The 23,131-nt window shown below is 39.3% G+C and overlaps 2 protein-coding genes across 2 annotated transcripts; one reads left to right on the top strand and one right to left on the bottom strand.

Moving 5' to 3' along the window:
• Nucleotides 1-456: 456 nt before the first annotated feature.
• LOC135699474 (uncharacterized) lies at nucleotides 457-3,734 on the top strand. The gene is made up of 7 exons (XM_065219755.1): nucleotides 457-534; nucleotides 591-2,109; nucleotides 2,182-2,717; nucleotides 2,775-2,858; nucleotides 2,915-3,315; nucleotides 3,375-3,507; nucleotides 3,567-3,734. Exons 1-7 carry the CDS (start codon nucleotides 457-459, stop codon nucleotides 3,732-3,734), a joined length of 2,919 nt encoding a protein of 972 aa, XP_065075827.1.
• A 5,579-nt stretch (nucleotides 3,735-9,313) lies between these two features.
• On the bottom strand, nucleotides 9,314-10,097 carry LOC135699504 (uncharacterized). The gene has a single exon (XM_065219783.1). The coding sequence runs from the start codon at nucleotides 10,095-10,097 to the stop codon at nucleotides 9,405-9,407; it is 693 nt and encodes a 230-aa protein (XP_065075855.1). The 3' UTR covers nucleotides 9,314-9,404.
• Nucleotides 10,098-23,131: the final 13,034 nt, after the last annotated feature.

Genomic DNA, 23,131 nt, shown 5'->3' with positions numbered 1-23,131 from the left:
GACATAGGTGCACGAAACAAAAAGACTAGGTCTGCTTTTGCGAGTTAACGTAATAAATTATATAATAAATATTATGTTTAGGGCCAATCAGAACGAACCAAAATGTGATTTTGCGTGGATTTGGATTTTTGAATTCACTTGAACACGAATACAAAACGGGAAAGTTATGGAACACTGGCCATTCTACCCCATGAATGCATTATGAACTGTCTTCCCTATTGAAGCTATAACCTGTTGAATGTGTTGAGCATTTAACCTAGACAACAGGCAACTTTTTTTAACACCAATAAGTGAGGACGCATGCCCGTCCATGCATTGCGATACCATAGTAATAGTACCAATAACTACCTTCACCTAACAACTGCTTCCCCGACAACACGCCATTCATTATCGACCGAAACAACATCGCTTCCTTAAGGAAAAATACAAACGACCACATTGCATCGCGCATTCAAAATGAATGGACGCCACAATGGAACATCCATGCGACCTACATCCAGATTCACATCATCTAGCCGGAAGTCGGTTCTTCAGGTAAGTTCAATCTTTCCGAACGTAATCCAGTCACTGTATTAGGACCATCATTTCAGGGAACCAAGAACTTTGTCTGGGATCGTGAGGAGTTGTCCTCCAATCTGCCTTACTTCAATAACAACTATGAGATCCCATTCAATCGACCACCGAATGAGGTCAACTTTTTGGGCGGTCTGGGCAGCAACAAGGCTCACTATAGGTCCAAAGTGCACCCACAGCGCTTCTCGACGGTTCAAAAGTTGATGCGAATGAGAACATCCAATCGCATGCTGGAAACGTTAACGGAGGATCTTCGGAAGGTGAATCTGTGCCGGCATTCGGAGAAGCGGAGCCATAAGAATCGAAATGTTGGTGAGTTTATCAACAAGATAACCGATGAACTTCAGCTGGCAGGGAACGTCGTGAAATCAACGCCCTCCGAGCAGTCAGATGTGCAGTTCCAAGCAAGTGCTAGGAAGAACTTCTCGGATGATGATTATAAAGAAATGATTCAGAAGTTGGATAACATGCTGCTGGAAGATCAGGGTCCGAGCACTTTCCAGGGGACTACATTTCGGGACTGGGCATTGAAGGAACGGTATTATTTCAAGAACAAAAACAATTTTGACATGATGAAGCGGGAGAAGGAGAATCTGCAATCGGAGATGGGTTCGTCAGTTGATACGAAGTCGTGTGACTACATAGCGGCGGATGGAAGGCGCGTGACGAAGCTCAGTAGGGCTACGAAAATTCCTCACATCGAGGGGCACATGTATGGTCCATTTACGAAACTTCCCCGATTGGATCCACTGCTGGAAAATGAGACGAAATTTGGAATTCCGTTGAGTCTATTGGTTCGATCGTACCGCGAGATGGATTCAATGAAGGAAGGCGAACGGAATGTGATCAATACGAGACTGTCCCATATGAGGATTCCGCTGTGTCCAAGGAGCAGCGATGAGTCGTCCGATGACGATGAAAAGATGGAAGAGGTCAAAATTTTGTCATTTTTGAGAACGCCGTACTTTCGAATTCCGACGATTCGGACGCAGAAGAAACGACGCAAGGATCGACTTCGCAGCCGTTGGTTGAAGAAGGATCGCTTGAAGAGAATCACGATGCTGCTGTATGATCGTTCGGAAGAGAATATGAGATTCAGGAAGCGCAGTGGTCTGAACAGACATGGATCGGATTCCGATTCAGTTGACTCTTCCGGAGTTAGAAGGAAGACTGCTTCCAAGCATTCGAAACAGGATGACAGACAGGAGCTGTCCGATAAACGGAAACGATACTACGAATTTATTGAACAAAAGTCCCGCGAGTATCGCCGTCTGTACGACGAATGCCTGCAGCAAAGGATGACATCGTTCCAAGATTTTAAGAACATTGACTTGGACGACAAGCTGTCCGATACATCGAGATCGAAGTCACGATTGCAGAAGTTGAAATCACCTGATGAGGTTAAGGAACCGCAGGAGAGAGCAGTTCTACGGTTTCCTTCCAATCGCTTCAAAAGCCTATCCAGGAACGATGGGCTTATAGGTTCGTTCTACATCGATCCGGAGTTTCATGACAAGACGAAAGATTTAAAGAAGTGTAAGTAGAAGACTTATGTTATAAATTTTTTAAGCCCTTTCCCGATAAATAAATTTCTACCTTGCGCACAAGACAAGAAACGGTCCAAATACTACACCAGCCTGATGAGAGGCCAGGTTGACCTTCGTCAACGCTTGCAAGTCAACGCTCCGGACTTTGATGAGGAACAGCTCGGTTTCAAGACCAAGTTCTTCAACCGGTTGGCAACCGAGTGGGACAATTACTACATCCACGAGCTGCGCTATCGCCCCAAGGTGCGGAAGTTCTGTCCGAAAACTGACATTCTCAACATGCGCGATCAGCGTCGGAAGACGTTCCTGCAGTACTACATAGCGGAGAACTTGCTGAAGATTCGAGAGAGACAGATTTTGGAGAAGAAATTTGCCAAATGGATCAAGGATTTCTGCAAGCAGACGAAGCCACTGTTCAAGGTGTGGAAGAATAATGCCTACGATAAGGTGCTGCAAATGTCCGATAGAGCGAAGGAAGCACAGCAGGAGTCGAAACGGTTGAGGAATGTGCTTCAGGATAGACAGAACAAAATCGAAGCGATCACGGAGAAGATCCTACTTTTGGAGGAGCGCTGGACTAAGATCATGCAGATGCGGGTATTTGGAATGGTTTGTTTATTTTTGAAATCACTGATCACCGTTTGCCAATTTCAGAACTATTACTATCTCCTAATGGACTCTCAGTGGAGACTTCAAAATGATCATTTGCACAGATCTTCAAACGGGATTCTTCTTTCGGTAAGTTTGAAAATTCTGATCAGTTTCACCGTAAATTCCTCATATTCCATCAACAGGTTTCCGAGAGTGTGTGGAACTGCAAGTCCTTATTCATTCGAACTGAAGGCATCAATATCGGAACAGAGATTGCAGCGTTTTACGAAGAACGAATTTTCCCTGAGCTAGAAAAACATCCAAGCTGCGTTCCGGACCCGGCCCTTTTCCTCAAAGGCCTCGGACAGATCAATCATCGTACCATCGAATTGATCCAGAAGTACAACAACAAGCTGATGGTGTTCAGCCGAATCGATTATCACTACAAGGGTGTGTTGCAGGAGTTTCCAAGGTACTTTAGTAGCCATAACGATATGTTGGAACTGTACAACAACAAGGTGATGATGATACAGCGCAAGAACGAGGCCATGAAGCTTCAGGTCAAGCAGTTGCTCGGGGATCCGCTGAGGAAGTGTGTCAGCAAGTGAGTTGTTTTTCATATTGATCCTTTCGTTATAATTCAGCAAAAGTTGCTTTCAACAGCAAAACGATGCGGATTACCAGCACTATCCTGAATCAACTGTATGACTTTATTAGAAACTCGAAAAATCTTGACAAGGAAATCGTTGAGATCAGCAATATGGAAAAGTTGGCCAGCATACACCAATTCATTGTGGTGAGTTGGTCGGGCTTGATGAGCTTATGTTTTGAGGTTTGATTCCGTATGTTTGGCAGGATTTGCTGGCTGACCTGGACAAACTTCCGCTGGACATACTGAAGGCTTCGGAGTTGGAAGCACGCAAGAATAGAAAGCTGGCACTGAAGCAAGCCAACAGCGCTCTGAAACGGAAGGAAGTGTTTGATCTGCTTCGCAAGCAGTTGAGATGGCACGTCAAAAAGTGAAACAAAAATGGCCTTATAGACTTCTCTGACGTTTGTCGTATACCATAGAACCATTACTTTGAATATCAAAAATCTCAAATAAACAGCGATCATTAAAAATTGATTTAACTGGTAACCGTACAGTGGAGCCCAATGGCGTTTATTTGCGATATTAGGTAGTGCACTGCCACGCCGAGGCGGTTTGGGTTCAACCTTTCCCCCAGAGCCACTTAAAAAATTGTCTTATGTTCCAAGTTGTGAGTCAACTTCGGAACTTTTCATACATTCAACTATCTCTTACACGACTTCGCCGTAACTCGGTGGAAAACCAGGATTCTTCGACTAGTATCAATGGTATCTTCAATATCAAGTAGGGTAATTGATTCTGGTTGGACCTATCCAAAAACTGATGATGGTTGGACCTATTTTTTCAATCGCTAGTTTAGTCAATCTTCGTAAATTTTTTTTTCAAAGATCACTTTACTATCTAAAAAACTCTTTTTCTTCAATTTGCATGGGTGTTTTATTGAAAAAACTTCAAAACAATTGAGTTTCAATGTGTTTTCAAAACAGTTCACTTTTCACGCATTTGCTCGTCATGTTGCCTTACTCTCAAACATGAAAAAAAGGAATATTTTTTACACTTGTTTTTATTTTCATACAGTAAAATAGTGTTTTAAGGTGTAAACAACACGTTAGTACGCCATTTACCTTTTGGTTTCACTAAAATGTTTGAATAATTGACGAAATTCGAATAGATAAATATGGTCATGGTTGGACCTACGCATGATGATGGTTGGACCTATGTGTTTCCTAAGACGGCCGCTAGGTGCGCTTCGGTTTGTTTACATACATCCTTCATGCGCAGCTGATTTGAAATTCGATTTTGCGTTGGCCAAGTGATCAGTTTCTTCGATTGAAAAGAGTTATACGGTCGAAAATCTTCAAGAGGCTATTCTTTTAGTAAGAAATAAACCACTTACCGCGTATCAGGCACAGAAAAGGTACAATATTCCGAATACGACACTTCACGCAAAAATTAAGGGGCCACAGCAAGAAATATGGAAGGGAAATAGTGTTGAGTGTTGATTTGGAGAACCAGCTAGCGGATTGGGTTTGTATGTGCACTGCTTCTCGCTGTGCCAAGACGGCCAAAATGATCTTGGAAGCTGCTAAAGACCTTACGTCACTAGTTGGGCGTAAATTTAAAGGAGGAATTCCATCGTCAGGTTGGCTGAAAGGGTAACCACCGATTTCCGAACTACCACGAAAGCGCCGAAAGAATCTGGTAATATGAATTTACATTAAGCACTTCTCATACACCTTCTATGTGTGAATTAATTTGAAATAAATTGTTAACAAACTAAAAATTGCTAACTGAAACTTATTTCCGAAAAAATAAAACTCCTAGGAGAAAAAAGAACTATAAAACCGGAATTAAGTTATGATATTCTGTCATTTTAAGCCCCTAAATTCCCGGGGCACCCATAACATGCCCGGACGTCGTGTGAAACCGGCCTAAATAGGTCCAACCATCATCAGTTACCCTATGAGAGAGTTGATTGTGCAACATTTTTTTAACGATTAATATTTTGACTATTTTTTTATAGCGGTGGTTGTCTTGGCTTGCTGTTGTAGGGGTTCGCTTTGATTTTGCAATTGTCAAGTGTCAAAAGTGCAATCCTTCGGTGCAAACGATGTACATATTTACGTTTTTTGACAAATCTCAGGTAATCATGCTGCAGTAGCACCAACCGGTTGAACTTAACGATTTTAAAATGGCCCACACGAAGTCTTTTTTTTACGCAATATTCAATTTACGTCTCTCTGTTTACGAAGCCACTGTTTTTCGAGTCACCTTTCCACTGTTTTTTTTTCCTTGATTTGTTTTCCGTCGATCTTGTTTTCCTTGCTGAGCACCAATGCTACCGACGCCAGGGAGGCAGCTCCCACACCTGGACCCCTACCACCTATCGATCCATCAATTCAACAAACGGGGACCAACGGCTTTACCGAGGGGGACGACTCTATCTACGATGCAGAAAAGATTGTGTTTTGCTGTGGCTAGCTGCACGCACGCTGAGTAGATAGAAGGAAGATTTATGTCAATTTTGAAGATTTCCTGCAAAAAGATGAAGCACGATGCAAGTAGATGCGAGAAATGAAAAATGATTTTTCGAAGATTGATTCGCTAGTGTGAGATTTTTTGAGCATCTAAAATTGAGATTTAGATGTGTCGCCCCCCTCGGACTTTACTTCCATTCCGAAGGAAGGCGTGGTCAGAGATGTTATGCCTCAGAACATCCCGGTGGCCCCGACTGGGATTGAAACCAGGTCTGCTGGGGTGAGAGGTAATCACACTTACCACTACACCACTGGCACCGCTCCCTTTCCACTCTTCTTCAACTTCTGTTTGACAATTGCCCAATATTTCTCAATTGGGTGGATTGATGTCCTTTTCGAAGAAATCTACCCCGTTGTCTCGATCTCACTGTAGAACTTCTCCGCTGTGTGCCAAAACTTTACAAAACTGCCCATAATCCATCTTCACGTACGTTTCGTCGTCCATGAGGATGCATCCTTCGTACTTTGTAAGAACGTCATTGTACATCTTCAGGGCACATCATAATCCGACAGCCCTGGGTTTGCCCTAACCGTTCTCAATACCTTCATATGCAGCTTCCGATCCTTAGTTTCTCTACGACACTTGCTATGATCCTGCCGATCGATAGTTTGCCGCTCTCGGAAAAGTTTGAGAACTAGTAATGGGCGATCTTGGATCGAAACACAAAAGATCGATTCTTTTGGCTCGAGTAATCGATTTTTTGAATCGATCTCAAACAAGACTAAAATCGATTGGATCGATCCTTTTCATTCGATTTTTGATTCGATCAAAAAATAAAAGTTGGAGGGTGGTGTACAAGACACAACCGCATTGTTGACGTAGGACTACGAAATTTTTTACGGTTCGGAAGTTTTCGAAGATGTCGTGCAGCAGGAGAATGCATACGATGAGGGTTTCTCAGGAAAAAAATTAACCCACCGATAAGACTACAAATAGAACATAATTTATTTCCCTAACAAATTATTTGATTTTTGATTCATTTTGATGTATTTAGTGACAAATTGAATGGGTGAATCATGGATTACTCTATATAAATTCTATTCTAACTCTTTACTGAAATGAACTTGGTGGCCCTGAAAAGGGCCGTTTTGTTACAACTTTGCTTCCCTTGCATACTTGATGCTTGTTTGTCGTTGAACGGGTGAATTGAAACTAAGCCTAAAGCGTAGATAGCAACCTGTTATATAGACAACCAGCTCTGCCGGTACCATATTTTCTCGCTTCCTATTGGCTATATTATATAGAAATTAATTTATATAGAGTATCCCCTGCTTCCAAGTTTGGTAACTAGATTACAACCACAGAACAGAAAGAGAAGTGCAAACAAATCGGTGAATCAAAAAGTGTTCGTTTTTCTGCTCAACAAGCGATGTGTTGTGGTAGCGTTCCACACGGGCTTTCTATGTGCACTCACACTATCATAGCATGCTGCCTATCTTAACTGCAGGCAGAAGATGCCTTCTACCGCTAGGTGCGCTAGTGTTCGCAAATGACAAGTGGAGCCACTTTCTGATCCAAAGTTCCACTCCTGTGTTACAACTCTAGATAGCAGCGGCGCCCGTGGTGTAGTGGTAACCATCCCAGCAGGCCCGGGTTCAATCCTAGTCAACGCTGCCGGGAAGTTCTGAGGCATAACATCTCTGATCACGCCTTCCTTCGGGGTTCCCGGTTCATGAGTTGATGGGTTGATAGGTAGGGTCTAGGTGTGGGCATGCTCAGTTGTACACACCAACTGCTCATTTGGTAATAACTTTTCACTCAGATGTTGAAATTTATTTTTCTTTAAAGTAATTGATAGATTATTCTCATAGTTTACTATAGATATGCAAAGATTAGGTAAAGCTTAACATTTGAATCAACACTAATCAATTTAACACATAAATGCCGAGATGTGTAGTGAGCATTTCTCACCTCAGTTTTACAACGCAAAAACAAATACAGTTTACTACTAGCATTAAAATCTACTTTATTTTACATACCTATAACAAGCTGAACATTAAGAACAGAAGCTGATTATTGGTTGATTTAAGGTGTACAAAGCTGATTAACATCAGGCTGAACATATAGTTGATTAGTAGTATATGAAGCGAATTGTATCGCCATAATCCAACCTCAATAGGTTAGGTGATTCAAAGATTAAACAAGCCTTATTTAAGCTTAACACAACTCCACAAATCAGCAATGCGTTACACCTATTTTGATAGCTTGATTTGTTAAATGTCGTCAGTGTCTGTGTCACTCGTTGAATGTCCGGCATTTTAGTTCTACTAAATTCACTACCTACCTTTCTAATTACAGGCAGTGGCAGCAGTAGAGTCAAGGAAAAGGAGATTTTTAGGAATAGCTCCAGGTAGAAGTGGTCTGCGAGGACGTCGGAAGTATTAACATTTGTACTTCTGTGTTTTGACAGTTCGCCACTTTATATTGTACTGAATTTTCAGACCGCATTCCAAAAATATTACTCAATTATGGCACTAAAATAGCATCCAAATGACCATCAAAATAAATCGCGTGCTTGTGTCCACATTGTGTTAAGTGCACTTGAAAATGAGTGGAATGTTTAACTGTTACTAGTTGTTGCTTACAATTCTGCATTGCTGTATAATACTCTCCGGGTGCTGTTATTCAACTTAAATTTGACGTGCTTCAAGTTAAGGAAAAATTCTTTTTCTTTTCCCTTTTAAATATGTATCGGTACTTATATCATTAGAAAGGAATACCTGTAGTACATATAATCTTTCAATAATTGTCGTTTTTGTACCCACTGGACAGGCTTTACCTAACGTGAAATTGAAAGTCATTCAGTTGAAGTATTCCAGCGATTAAAATTGTATTTTTATATATGTATTGTCCGTGTTTACGCGTGCTGGTTGTTACCGAGTTGATTCCAAAGTCCATCGATCGCTTTGGGTGTTCAGTCAGTGTTATAACGTAGTGCGGTTGTTGATTTTTATAAGCCATAACGTTATTGGTTGAACGTCTATTTGGTACCTATTGGAAGTTTTCTTTGCATTTTCATCGTGAAATCCAGGAGAAATGAACCGTGATTCTATCTACCATCTACCTGAGGGCAGCAAAGAAACAACCTTCTGCTACGATGAATCGCTACCAGCTCTTCCATTGCCGAAGCTGGAAGATACCCTCAAAAGGTACTTTGAATCATTGAAACCATTTGGCACTGATGAGGAATTGAAGACTTCAATACAAATCATCGAGAAGTTTCGGATGGGCGTCGGTGCTAAATTACATCGTATGCTAGATGAGAAGGCGCAACATGAAAAGAACTGGGTAAGTGATCATGACCTTTTGTTTCTGGTAAATTTACTCGAAGGCATAGTTAGTTATCTTTTATAAGGATACTTTCAGCCGAACGCTGGTTCGTCTCCGAACCTCGAAGGCATAACCAAAGGCGATATATTTCAACCTGATAACAGTCTCAGGGGCGACTTTATCTTATCGTTTTCTTTTAATTACATCGTGTTTATGGGTAACTGAGTTCGGGAAACAAATATTTGAAGCCAAGTTGACTGATTCTGCGACTTGTTTGTAGATCGTCTTTGTTTTTATTAAAGACGATCATTGGCTTTGAAAGATGTCTGTATTTCAGATCTCAACGAATCATTTGCTCGTGGTAAATGTCCTGTAGCCTTGGTTTTATCCGCAATGTCTTTAAGATCTTGTCTGATTTCCAATGGAAAATGTTGAATGAATTCTTCAATCATGGCATCTGATGGCAGAACGTATGCATTTCGGAGTTGTTCCATTTGTTCATGCACTTTTTGACGAAGCTTAGGTGATAGATGCTCTAAACCACCCCGCAGAAATAGTTCTTCGAGAATTTCCCTTAGAAGTTTATCTGGTAAAATCTGTTGCAAACGTTTAGGGCTGATGAGAGTTGGATGAAGTGGCTTGGTGACGGCTGGTTTCTCAATCATTCTTTCTGATAGTCCAATTGCCAGAGCTTCTTTCAATGATTTCTGCACATCTACCTGTTTGTCCAAGGGAAATTGGTCGAGAAAATTGTTGATTGCTTCGGAGTTTGGAAGCTGGCTTAACATTGATTTCAAATGGTTTTGTATTTTGTTATTGAGATCTGCTGATATTAATAAATCGTTGCCATTTTGATGTAGCTCTTCGGCAAAATGTATATGAATTGCCACTGGGATGAATTGGTGAATCAGATCTATTAAAATAGGTGATTCGGATTTGCTTGCCTCAAAGACCGAAAATAAAATGAAAACAGTGAATGTAATGAACATTCTGTAATGTTTCTGTTGAGACTGACATTCCGGTTTGACCGAAATTGCTGAGAAAGGTTGTCGCGTTCTATCTACTTCATATCGTAATGGAGTCTTGTTCAATGATAGTTATCAGTTTGTTGATTGCCAAGATGTAAGGTAATGTGCTTATTAATTGACACCGTTTCCAATAGTAAAATATTGTAGCATTGAAATAAGTTTATTGATAAAGAGTAACAACTTGTTACTATTTTAGCTGCAGCTTACAACATTTTTGGACCTGCATACTCTTTTGTGAAGTAGTATCAACCCAGTGGCAGGTGCGTAGACAACATGTTATACCGTGACAGCGGGCCCAGCACAGGCCCGGGATGCCCGAGATATGCTGCCTACTGTCAAACACTGTTGTTGGTGGCCTTGTCACTGCCCTGAGTGATATTTAACGTTTAACTTTTACCGCTGCACTAGTTAACTAAAAAGAGCCCGGTTTGGGCAACGGCCGTTATTTTTACAAATTTCCCTCATCCCGTCTTCCTAGTTTAGCCATATTGTATTTTGGTCTCTGCTTTTATCGTAACGGCACAACATTTTCACAGCGGTACAGAACCTACTGTTCTTGCACAAGAAACGTGAAGGTCCTGAATATCAGAGAAATAAGAGTCCAGCCAAGAGAAAATGTTGCGAACAAGCACACGGATAGAAATTTCCTTATACCTTTTGGCAAATTTCTATGGCTTATTATTCATAAAATGTATAAGTTAACTAATAAACAGACGCCTTGCAAAAAGTTAATGAAGATCATGTGTCAAATGAAATGTATAAGTGGTCACACATACCTTTTATGCATTCTTATAGGACCTATGTGGTTTGTCTTATGGAATGTATAAGACTGATGTTTTGGCAAAAATGTATATGTGAAACACATGAATAAAATAATTGATTTTCGTTTCGTGCAGCACTGTCTGTGATTTATTTTTCGTCAGAGTAAACGGAAGTGAAAAATTACATGTCGATAACGGAGCTTCTGGGAGACAAAAACAATTATAGAACCTGAAAAATGTTCAAACAAGTGCTTGGTATAACTTATAAATACCACAATGTACTAAGAAACCATAGAAATGTTATTCATCTAAAATTTCTAAAATATTGTCAGTAATGAATGCAATACTTGTAGTTCACTGGCTGTGGGAACAATAATGTTTATTTGGTTTATTTACTTTGCTTGTTTGGTACCCTGATTGACAGTTCTATTGGTACTTCTGGCTTCACTCTTGGCGGGACTCTTATTAAAACCACAGACAAACAGACATAACTCTTAGAAAAAAATATCGTCAAGCGTATTTTGCATGCGCACTAGCACCATCTATCATCCACATTCCCAAGCATTGTTTTGCAACCGGAGCATCCCTCGTGCATGACATTTTTTTAGTTGCTTTTCCCTCGTTCTGTCAACGCGTCAGTTGTGTTGAATAAAAACAAAACAGATGGATGTCAGTGATGTCGGTTCTACGAAATTTTCCGAAGATCTATAGAATTGACTGAATTCTGCAGAAATACGGATCCGTAGGAAAAATTAACAGAAGATAAGATTTTTTTTAGGGATTTGTTTTGTTTGCTTAGCGTGATTTTTTCTTTTGCAGGAAACAAGTTTTTAAACGAGGTAATGCATCACTTATTAGTGGGGGGAGGTAGCTCATCGATTCTTCCGGTTCGCCTCCTAGCATCGTGCTATAAGGTACCAGGCGATAACCAGGGTAGTTGATCGATAGCTCAATGACGTCATTTCGTTGGCGTCTGCAATGGGAAATTCTCATAGCAGGCGTTGACGATGGGACGTTGTCGAGTTGTTGAATAGCAACTATCGTGGTAACTCACCGATTACCTGTCGATCTGCCAAATTTGGAAAGACGTCTGCATTGAATTGTCTCATATAATAATATTCCGCCCACTATATCACAAGAAATTGCGAGTAGCTGAGTGGAATGGAGATAAGTTAAGCATTGGGTACAGGACCAAGTCTCCCCTGGGTGGTGCAAGAAGATGAGCGCAATAGAATCATCAAGTTGCCATAAGGCACGGAATGAGACTATTGCATGGCTGGGTAGTCAAAGTCTTCCATACGTTAGTCATTTCAGGTGGAGTAGAACAGGTTTAGGTTTAGGGTGGGCGTTTACCAGATTTGGATTTTTCAGATGTAATCCTAAATAGAACCTCAACTTCTAAAATAGTAGTAGTTACAGTGCCGCATTATCTAACTACCACTGCCTGCAACTAATGTTGGAGGGGTCAGCAGGGCTGATTACGGATCAAAACTAACATAACTCTAACACTGAAATGATCCCGAAACTAACGCTCATTCATTGCACTTTGAGTCATAAAGTAGTTTTATTTATTTTCCTACTAATCTATCTACACACTTAGTTTTTTCTACCGAGCTCGGCTGTGTGGGTCTCGGCGGGGAGGGGGTTTCGCTGAGATATCGGCGGGAGTGACATTTGATTGCCGAGTCTCGGATAATGCCTTTTCTAATAATCTGCCTACGTTTCTTTTATTTGTTATCTACTTCATCCCTTTTTTATTTGTCTGCTCTTCTTTCCTCTTCTCTTCTTTTGTTTTGTTTGTTTACATATTACTAATACTAATACCTCCTTGTTTTCTCTCTAATTTGTCTACTATGTCCCACCATCACGATGAGAGATGAGCTACCGTACATGGTACACGCTCATATACACTCCCAAAATAGTATGCCGCAAGTAAGTATATCACAGAGGCAACTAAAGATCCAGAAACGAAAACCGATAACGCTGAAGATAATGAGCTGTGGTGATTTATATGACTAAATAGTATTATTTATTTATACTAACCTAAACACAACGTGGGGTGACCCAAATCCAAACGATCACTAACCAAAATAATAGACTTATCTTTTTTCAGCAGCACTACACCAGCCAGCAAAGTTCAACAATCCATCGTTGCTTATGCCTTTGTTGTCGTTTAGAACCAGTTTTGCGAGGTAGGCGACGATTGTGCGTATTTCTCGCGTAACTTTTGAAAAGAGCCTATTTATAGCCTGAACAATACGTAAAGAGCAAATTGAAACATTGAACGTCGCGTGAAAGTGGAACTTAATGAAGGCCTAAGTACTTTTTCGTAGTTTTTAGTTTTCGGATTTGAAAGATCGTCGGTTACAGTGTCCTGCTTACTGAGCAGAAAAACGGTCCCAGGTCCTTACATATCAAAGAGATTTATGGTAAAATCGCTTGTGTATCGTGTATTTTGCGAAACTCGTTGTTGTCGTTGGTTCCGGGTTTGAATGGATACAAAAATTTGAGCAACGGTATTATGTGATATGAGAGAGATTATGGCCTTAGAGCAACCGTTTTTGCTTACTGAGCAGAACATCATGAGTCTAATCTCAGGCCCATCCACATTAAAGATTCGTCAATCGTTTTATTTGTTAATATGACTACATGGTAATAACAGCAACTCGGTGATTAAAAAGGTGCTCGTCTGCCTAGTGGCAAACGTTTTTGCTTACTGAGCAGAAGACCGTGGGTTTAGTCCCAAGCTCCTTCGCGTTATATGATCGTTAGGACATCAATTCAGCTTATCGTTTACCAAAACGAACCCTGCTGCAAACCCAACCCTCTTATCCAACATCCCAGTGATTCCTCGTGGAAGTGCAGAGGTGTTCTCGGCTTCCATCAAAGCGAGTGTCATGTCAACACAATCCTTCCCATTCCTTTCTTGACCTGTGTTCGGGCGCGGCCGGCGCTGGTATTGCCTAATTTAAGATCACCAGTTTTTACACATTGAGGATGATTGCTAGTCCCAAGCATCGTCTATTGGCTCTCTGTGTAATTACAGCTGATCTGGCAATAACAGAGTAGCAACCGTGGGCGGTCAATCAAGCTCAAGCAAGCTCAAGCTTAAATTTGACGTGCTTCAAGTTAATGATCATACCTTTTACCACACATATGCCTAAATGGTCCAGTAGGTATGGTTGACGCCTATGAATCAGCGACTGCCAGTTCGAATCCCGAAATGCAAAGATAATTTTTAGACCTATATTAACAATATAAGTATACACATCCAATTAGTCAGCAACAAGTTGAAGCAGTTCCATATAAATGCATGAGATATTAAGCGGTCTTCCATTATAATTTTTGAAATAAAACTAGAAGGCTGAACAAGGGTTGAAAAAGACTGTTATTTAATACCTTAAAAAGCTTATAATGTATAATACTGTTAAGCTTTTGGCTGATTAAAATCACCAGATTTAGATGTTTAAAAGCTGGACAAAGGTTAACGTGATCTATGTACAGCAATTATTCAATCTAAGGCTAAATTGAAATCGATTAATCAACACTTGTTAAGCATCAATTTGTTACCTGGGTTACACTCTATTCTATCTACTGCTTCAAAAAGAACTATGTTCCGTCAACTGTGTGCAAAGTTATTAGCAAATGAGCAGTTCGTGACCAAAACTGTGTATGCCAAGCACGGGTAGCATTGGTGCTCAGCACGGAAAACAAATCCATGGAAAAAAACAGCATTTTGTGTGGTCGTTGGGGGCGTGTGGTTCTGAATTGGCAACAAAATGTTCCGCAATTGTTTCCTCACTATTCGTACACGCCCGAAGATCGGAGGCGAATGTCACTTCGACTTGTTTCATTTAGGAACCATTCTCTGATGACTGTATTGGGGAAGCAGCACATGTGTTCGGATCGAATAAAACAAACCGTTCTTGAATCAACCTTTTCTTGCAGCTAGATCAAAAATTTTAGTTTGTTTTCCTCCTCTAAACTTTCCTTGTCTTTCCAATCTCGCTTCCAATACTATGCCTGCCTGCCAATCTATGTTGTCGATCCGTCTATCATCGACTAGCCTCCTCTTTGTGTCGTAAAAAACTGGTGTATTAAACTGCGGTCGTTTAATTATTTTACCTTCTCAGAAAAACACACCGAAATTTTACTCTTTTTCTAACAAAACACGCTCTAAATCTCAATCTACAATGAACTAAACTTCAACCTTTCTTTTCTATTTGTTTACTTCTCCTCTGCACGACTTCTGTCAGATCAACTTCTAACTATTTTTTTTTATCTCTTTCTCACCTGTAACTTCTACTTCACCTGTCACCTCGCCACATCGGCCGATCGCGAGGTGGAACGGTCCGTGTTGCCAGAACAACATGCATGTACGTAATTGGTGGATTTGTTAGTTATTTAGAAGCTGTTGGACAATGCTTGACATTTACCATTTTTCAATAGTTTCAATTTGAAAATCAACACACAAATGCTTTGTTATCGATGCGTAGAAATGCTTCTGATCGATTGGTGATAAAATAATTGAAATTGGTCCAGGGGCAGCTAAGTTATTAACGTTCAAAATCTTTCAAAATTTCATTTTTCCGCTTTTCATAAATTGTACCCCCATCTTCCCGAAAGGCGTAGTCCTACGTCAAAAATTTCATTTGCAACTTAATATTGATATTTTTGTCTTCGCCTTTGCACATCACTTGCCTTGAATATGTATTCTGCAAACAACCAATGTGACAGTTAGTAGAAACATTCACTTCGTACTAGTTATCCTATATGTAGATTCGGGGAACTATTATGATACCATTTGGCAACGTGATTTGTTATGTTTAGAAAAGCTGCCAACACTTGCCGTGGAGGAAAATGTTCCAGCTTTGTGCGTGAATTCATCGCTGTCTACAATACGAGTTAGTTTGTTAACGTTGTTACGTTACAATTTTTGAAAAAGTTTTACCTTGACCGTGGGTCATGGAAGTGTAACAATGTGAGTTTTTTTCCGTTTTCCGAACAACGCTGAACTTCGCAAAAAATTGCTAGAGTTTTGCGGAATACCGTGGATTTTTCCCTAGTTCCCTAGTGCAGTGTATGTTACAGTGGTAATTATTTGGAGACATTTAGTTAAAATTTAATGCTTCTTCCAGTACCAATTCGAGCAAACGCAATTGTATTTTTCTTAGAATTTAAATATGTTTCTGAAAAAACAGCGTACAGTATTATTTATATAAGCCAATCTGGAAAGTCAATAAAAAATATCCATTCACAATTTATTATATTATTGTCAATTATGCTTGAAACTCTCTTATGTTAACATACAACGCGTATGATAACATAAAAGAGTCTCGAAACAATTAAGAAACATAAGAGACGAATGGCACAATTAGCTTTCTTGGGATCCCTCTCAGATGAGTTTTGGGATATCTGAATTAAGTACTTTCCGTACTTACCTGGTTGTACACTCCAACCATCTAATCGTTTTGTTACATATGATAATCTTTCGTTTTTTAAATCGTTCATTTAATACCAATAAAACGAATACTATAGCCACTCACCTAATCAAGTATCCTGAAAAACTTCCACATGTCAAATGAAATCTAAAATAGTAATCTACTATATTCCCATCATGTACAGGGGTTACTCAAAATAGCTATGAAAAGCAAATTTTTGAACAACTTTGGAGTGTTGTAACTTCATCAAATATGATTCGATGATTCTTATCTAGTGAACGCACACAACGACTGCAGCACACACGGGAAGCCGCATATAAATTGTACAGCACCCAAAATTTTCCTCGACATTGACGCACACTTCGGAAGAAACCTCATCAAACAACACTCTTCGGACACTTTCAGAAGAAAATGGAAATGTAAGTGTAAATAATAATAATAATGAAAATATTTTATCAACCAACGTACTTCCAACAATTTCTTCACATAAACAGAATGCGACTGAAATTTTGATTTACTGTCAAAATTTCAATCGCATGAAAAGCCCAGCTAAAATGAAGGAAATCTATCAAAATTTATTATGCTCATCCTTCTCGGTCATTCTGGCAACTGAAACAAGCTGGGACGAAAGCGTGAAAAGTGAAGAAATCTTTGGAAATGCCTTTAATGTATTCAGAGACGACAGAAATTTTCATGCAACTCAGAAGAAGTCAGGCGGTGGAGTCCTTATAGCTCTTTCAACCAATTTTAACTCAGAACTCATCATTACACCAAAATTTACAGAATTTGAGCATATTTGGGTGAAATCACACATAGCTGGTGAAACGCACGTGTTCGCCTCAGTGTATTTTCCACCAGACCATGCACATAAAAGCACTTATGAAGCCTTCTTCCAAAGTGCTGAACAAATTCTATCTGAGCTTCCTCCTGAGGTTAAAGTTCACATCTATGGACACTTTAATCAACGCCATGCTGACTTCATTCTGGACTCTGAAAATGAATGTATCTTACTCCCAGTCGTTGGGGATAATGAAACATTGCAGTTCATTTTTGACAAAACTGCTAATTTAGGACTGAACCAAATTAACCACATCAAAAACCAACAAAATTGCTATTTGGACTTTTTACTAACGAATATTTATGAAGATTTCTGTGTGACCGAATCACTAAATCCACTGTGGAAAAATGAAGCGTTTCACACAGCAATTGAATATTCTTTATTTGTGCATGAAAACCAAAGACCCAACGACTGCGAATACGAAGAAGTCTTTGAATACAAATTCGCAGACTACGAAAAAATAAAATTTAAATTAAACAGTTTCAATTGGCAATTAATTTTAAGGAATGTAGGAAATGTCGAAATTGGTATAGACGTGTTCTACAAAATATTAACAGAAATAATTTCGGAAGAAATTCCTTTGAAGAAAAAAAGACGCAACAGAAACACACAAAATCCAGTCTGGTATAACAGACAAATAAAAAACTTGAAAAATCGGAAGCAAAAAGCACATAAAATTTATAAAAAACACAATAGTAGTAATAATTTATTAATTTATTTGGATCTATGCGATCAACTGAATTTAGCTATCAGTACTGCATTTGAAGAATATAATGCAAAAACAGAACATGAAATAAAGTCCTGTCCAAAGAACTTCTTTAATTACGTAAAAACCAAATTAAAATCTGACAATTTTCCTTCAATAATGCAACTTGACGAAAATGTCGGTGATAGCTCGGAAAAAAACTGCAATCTATTTGCAAAATTTTTTCAAGAAATCTATACGACATTTTCTGAAGAAGATCGCGACCGCGATTATTTTGCATTTTTTCCAGAATTTTCAAGGGACATTGGTATCAATCAACTTCAAGTGCAGGATATTTTGCAGGCTTTAAAAAATTTAGACGCCTCAAAAGGTCCTGGACCTGACGGAATTCCTCCAGTTTTTATTAAATGTCTAGCAATGGAACTCACTGCTCCATTGTTTTGGATTTTTAATATGTCCCTGGAATCTGGAACCTTCCCAAAAACTTGGAAAAGCTCATTCCTAGTGCCTATCTTTAAATCTGGCCGAAAATCTGACGTACGTAATTATCATGGTATAGCCATTATCTCTTGCATTCCTAAACTTTTCGAGGCAATTGTCAACGAAAAATTATTTCTCCAAATCAAAAATAGAATTACTGACATGCAACACGGCTTTTTCAAGGGTCGCTCGACCTCGACAAATTTACTTGAATTTATAGACTATTCATTGAATGCAATGGATAATGGAAACCACGTAGAAGCTCTCTATACAGACTTTAGCAAGGCATTTGACCGCATAGACATACCAATGCTACTTTTTAAATTGCAAAAAATTGGAATTGAGTCAGGGCTCCTAAAATGGCTTGAATCATATTTAACTAACCGCCAACAAATAATTAAATTCAACGGAAAGAAATCGAGTCCAATTCAAGTCACTTCAGGCGTCCCCCAAGGCTCTCATTTGGGACCTCTTCTTTTTATTCTATACGTAAACGACATTTCTTTCATTCTCAAAAAACTTAAATTGTTTATTTATGCCGACGACATGAAGCTCTTTTTAGAAATAAGAAATAAAGAAGACATCAATATATTCCGGAATGAAATACACATATTCTACATATGGTGCAAAAAAAGTCTACTAGAATTGAATGTAAAAAAATGTAACTTAATATCATTTAGCAGGAAAAGAACAACTTCAAATATTTAAATTGCACTAGGAAATCAAAATGTAGAAAATGTGAAAGAGTTAGGGATTTAGGAATTATCTTAGACTCTAAACTAACTTTCATAGACCATTACAACACAATTATTCACAGGGCAAATAACATGCTAGGCTTTATCAAGCGCTTTTGCTATAACTTTCAGGACCCATACACAATTAAAACACTATATATCGCCTATGTGAGGTCAATACTGGAATATTGCAGCATTGTATGGTCTCCATTTTCAATCACGCACGAAGAAAGATTAGAATCAGTACAAAAACAATTTCTATTATACGCTCTTCGTAAATTAGGTTGGACTTCATTTCCTCTTCCATCATATGAAGCACGCTGCATGCTTATAAACATACAAACATTAAAAGAGCGTCGTGAATATGCAATGGTTTCATTTGTAAACGATATCGTTTCGCAACGCATTGACTCCACAGAACTTTTATCAAAATTAAATTTCCATGCACCTACTCGGCAACTCCGAAATCGAAATTTATTTGCCATAAAACATCATCGTACAAATTATGCAAAATATGGGCCATTAAACCGCATGATGGCCTCTTACAATCAATACTGCGAAACCATTGACTTTACAATGTCTCGGCATAAACTAAAACAATATTTTTACTCCATAAGGCATTATAACTCATAAAAAATAGGAAAGCTGACACTGCTTAATTTTTATTAAAGAAAAAATTATACTTTTAACCTTTCGTCCAAAGTTGACGAAATAAATAAATAAATTTAAGAAAACAAAACTGTATTCTTATATGTACTAGTCTACGTTGGTTGACGAAATAAATAAATAAATAAATAAATAAATAAATAGATTTTAAATCTTTTAAGAGCATTTCCCTGGAAATTTAATATTGTTTTACGGTGTGGCCACGAAAATAATCCTGGTCACCGGATACCGGAGATATTCCGGGTTTTAGGAGGGCTTTCGCTCAAAACTTGGTCATAATCTTTAGCAGTAATCTTTTCTCTGCCAATGATTGGTCCAACTGAGTGCCATGATATGGCACCCCATACCATAACTGAACCTCCTTCGTTCTTTACAATCGCTAACGAGCACAAAAGTGCTGGCGAACATCTCCAATGCTGACGTCCATAGTGATTTTGTTCATTAAAGAGTTGTTATTGTGCTTACATTAATACAAGAGAGAGACTTTTATTGGTCTACAAACAGAGTTTAAAGACCTAACCTCCCCATCCACTGCTAGTAGTCAATGGTCAATTTCAAGACTTCAGATAGTTCGAGTTGTCGAACGGCATTATGAAGTGAAAATACAATTTTCCTTTTACATGTTATCCTAGGGCATCTGCTGGTTCCAGAATGAGCTTCCCAATGTCATTGCTTTGTGCAAAAATTTGATTGCAGCGTACTACAGGTTCCCCCGGGGGATTCCAGTGGCTCCGGAAAGACGAATGTGGTCAATGTTTCACTTTAAGTCTATAGAAAGGATATTCATAAAAATCCATGAAAAAAGAGCTGTCGCACGGCACGTTTTTGAGTAAAAACGCAATTTTTCTCTGCTACAGGTTTTCCCGGGAGTATCCCAGTAGTTCCGAGAGCAGCCAGTGTGGTCAATGATTCACTTTGAGTCTATAGAAAGAATATTCATGAAACTACAAGGGACAGCCCTATGGGGTTGTACGCAATGGTGACGTAGGGCTACGTGGTCTTATACAATAAATCTTATTTGTTAACTGCAGCAGGTGCTTGTGTTTTGTGCAGGAATAGGAATTTTAGCGGGGCTCTCTGTTTATACTCTTTAGTATAACGCGCTTGACATAGATGGCCCACAGCGACTCACGACGAGCTACTGATTCCGGTCAATAGCGGTGCGGCTTCTTCTTCTTCTTGCTATGGATGCTCATGTGGCAGCCAGTCTTTCATTGTGTACTGGAGAACACCACCACTATCACGACGCGGTGATTGAATAAACACCGTTTGGTGAGACCGGATGGAATTCAACTTTGAAATCTGTGTTAGGGAAATCACTTTTCGCAGGCAATCGGTAATAATTTTAACAATCAAAGCAACAGTTGCACATTCGTGCAATTTTCAATAGTGACATTTGGAAAAATGATAAAGTCTTAAATTTAACAGATGCGTAGAAATATATCTGATCGATTGGTGATAAAATTATTGACATTGGTCCAGGGGCAGCTGAGTTATTAACGTTCAAAATCTCTCATAATGTTGTTACATGTTCTATTTTTGGTTTTCACAAAGTGTACCCCCATATAGAAATCACAGATGTAGTCCTACGTCAAATATCCATGAAGAAAGAGCTGTCGCGCGGCATGTACTGGTGTAAAAACGCAATTGACCCCTGCTACAGGATCCCTCGGGAGTATCCCGTGATTCCAAAAGCGGTTGATTCATTTGAAGTTTATGGAAAGCCTATTCATGAAAAACCATGAAGAATGAGCTGTCGCACGGTATGTATGGTGGTATGTGGTAGGTATGGTATGTAAAAATGCAAATGTCCCCTGCTCCATATTGTCCCGGGGCATACCGGAAGTTCCGAAAGTGGCCAATGTGATCAATGATGCATTTAAAGTTTATCGAAAGTCTAAGGACGAGAAACAATGAAAAAAGAGCTGTAGAAAAGTTTTACCGATCCTTTTCAAACTTTCAGACAGTAAAATATAACTCATTAGTAAGCTTTTGGCATATCTATTTCATTAAACTTCAATACAATAGCCGTACGCTCGCACCTTACGCTTAACTCCACTAATTAGGTTCTGTACAACATCTGGCTGCACGGAAACCCACTTTTTCTTCATGTCTTCCTCAGATTCGATTTCTTTGAGATGCTTCCGTAGTGCCTACTACATAATAGCCCAGTATTTTTCGATGGGCCTTAGTTCCGGAGCGTTGGGGGGGGGGGGTCATGTTCTTGGGTACGAAAGTGACCCCGTTGGCTTCGTACGACTACTCCAGGACAACATTTGAATAGTGGTACGAAGCTAGATCCGGCCAGAAGATCGTAGTGCTCTCGTGTTGCTTCAACAAAGGAAGCAAACGCTTCTGTAGACACTCCTTGAGGTTTATCTTCCCGTTTACAGTCCCGGTAGTCACAAACGGCGCACTCCATTTGCCACATTAGCAGATACCTTGCCAAATCATGTATTTCTTGGCAAACTTTGAAAGTTTCTGCTTCCTTACTTCCTCCGGAACATCAAACTTGTGCTTGATGAAGAACAGTGCCCTGGAAATTACTGGAAGTCCACCTTGACGTAAGTCTCATCATCCATGATGAGACAATAATGCTTCGTCAGCATCTGGGTGTACAGTTTCCGGGCCAGTGACTTGCCGTTCGTCACTATTTTGAGACTTCTGAGCTTTGTACGTATGCAGTCCCTCCCGAAAGACTTGGACAGATTCAACTTTTTGGCTACATCCATGACCGAAGCATTGGGATTCCGCTTAAACGCTTTCACGACACGCTTGTGATCCTGATCACTAATAGAATATTCATTCTAACCGCATTTCTCCTTCCGTTCGATACTCAGAGTTTCGTAGTAACGTTTAATCACACCTCACCGTTGACTGCACGATTCCGAGTTGTTTTCCGATGAGAGATTTGAGGATTTTCCAGGTGCTTGCGCAAAATCAATTCACGACGTTGCTTTTCGGGTGACGCCATTTTTTCCAGCTTTCAAAAAACTGACAGCGATAAAAATACAATACACTCTATACTACTTCTACCGTAATTTTCAAGAGAAAATACCCAATGAGTAATTTTCTACAGCGTTTTTTTCTTCTTCAATGTGATGCAATTTGATGTGGGACACCCTTCATATGTAAAGCTGCTGAAGAATTTATTTATAAATTTATTTGTTTGAACGTCACAGAGTATTTCTATTGTTTTCTATTAACGTGTTTTTTAAAAGAAACATTTTTTTTTAGCCATCTTTTTTGTTTCACATTCCTTGTAAAAGAAGTGTAAGTAAGACTTGTTGAACTAATCAGTGTCTTAAATTTGGCCAACAACAGTTTGTTCTTATATTTTGATTTTTATGAGTTACAAGTAGTTTTAGA

This window comes from Ochlerotatus camptorhynchus, unplaced genomic scaffold (assembly GCF_037179485.1).
Source record: "Ochlerotatus camptorhynchus isolate MF236.1 unplaced genomic scaffold, CSIRO-AGI_Acam_v1.1 ptg000111l, whole genome shotgun sequence".
Classification (NCBI taxonomy): Eukaryota; Metazoa; Arthropoda; class Insecta; order Diptera; family Culicidae; genus Ochlerotatus; species Ochlerotatus camptorhynchus.
Note: the sequence above shows the minus strand (reverse complement) of the source record. Positions and strands in the feature narration are given on the sequence as shown.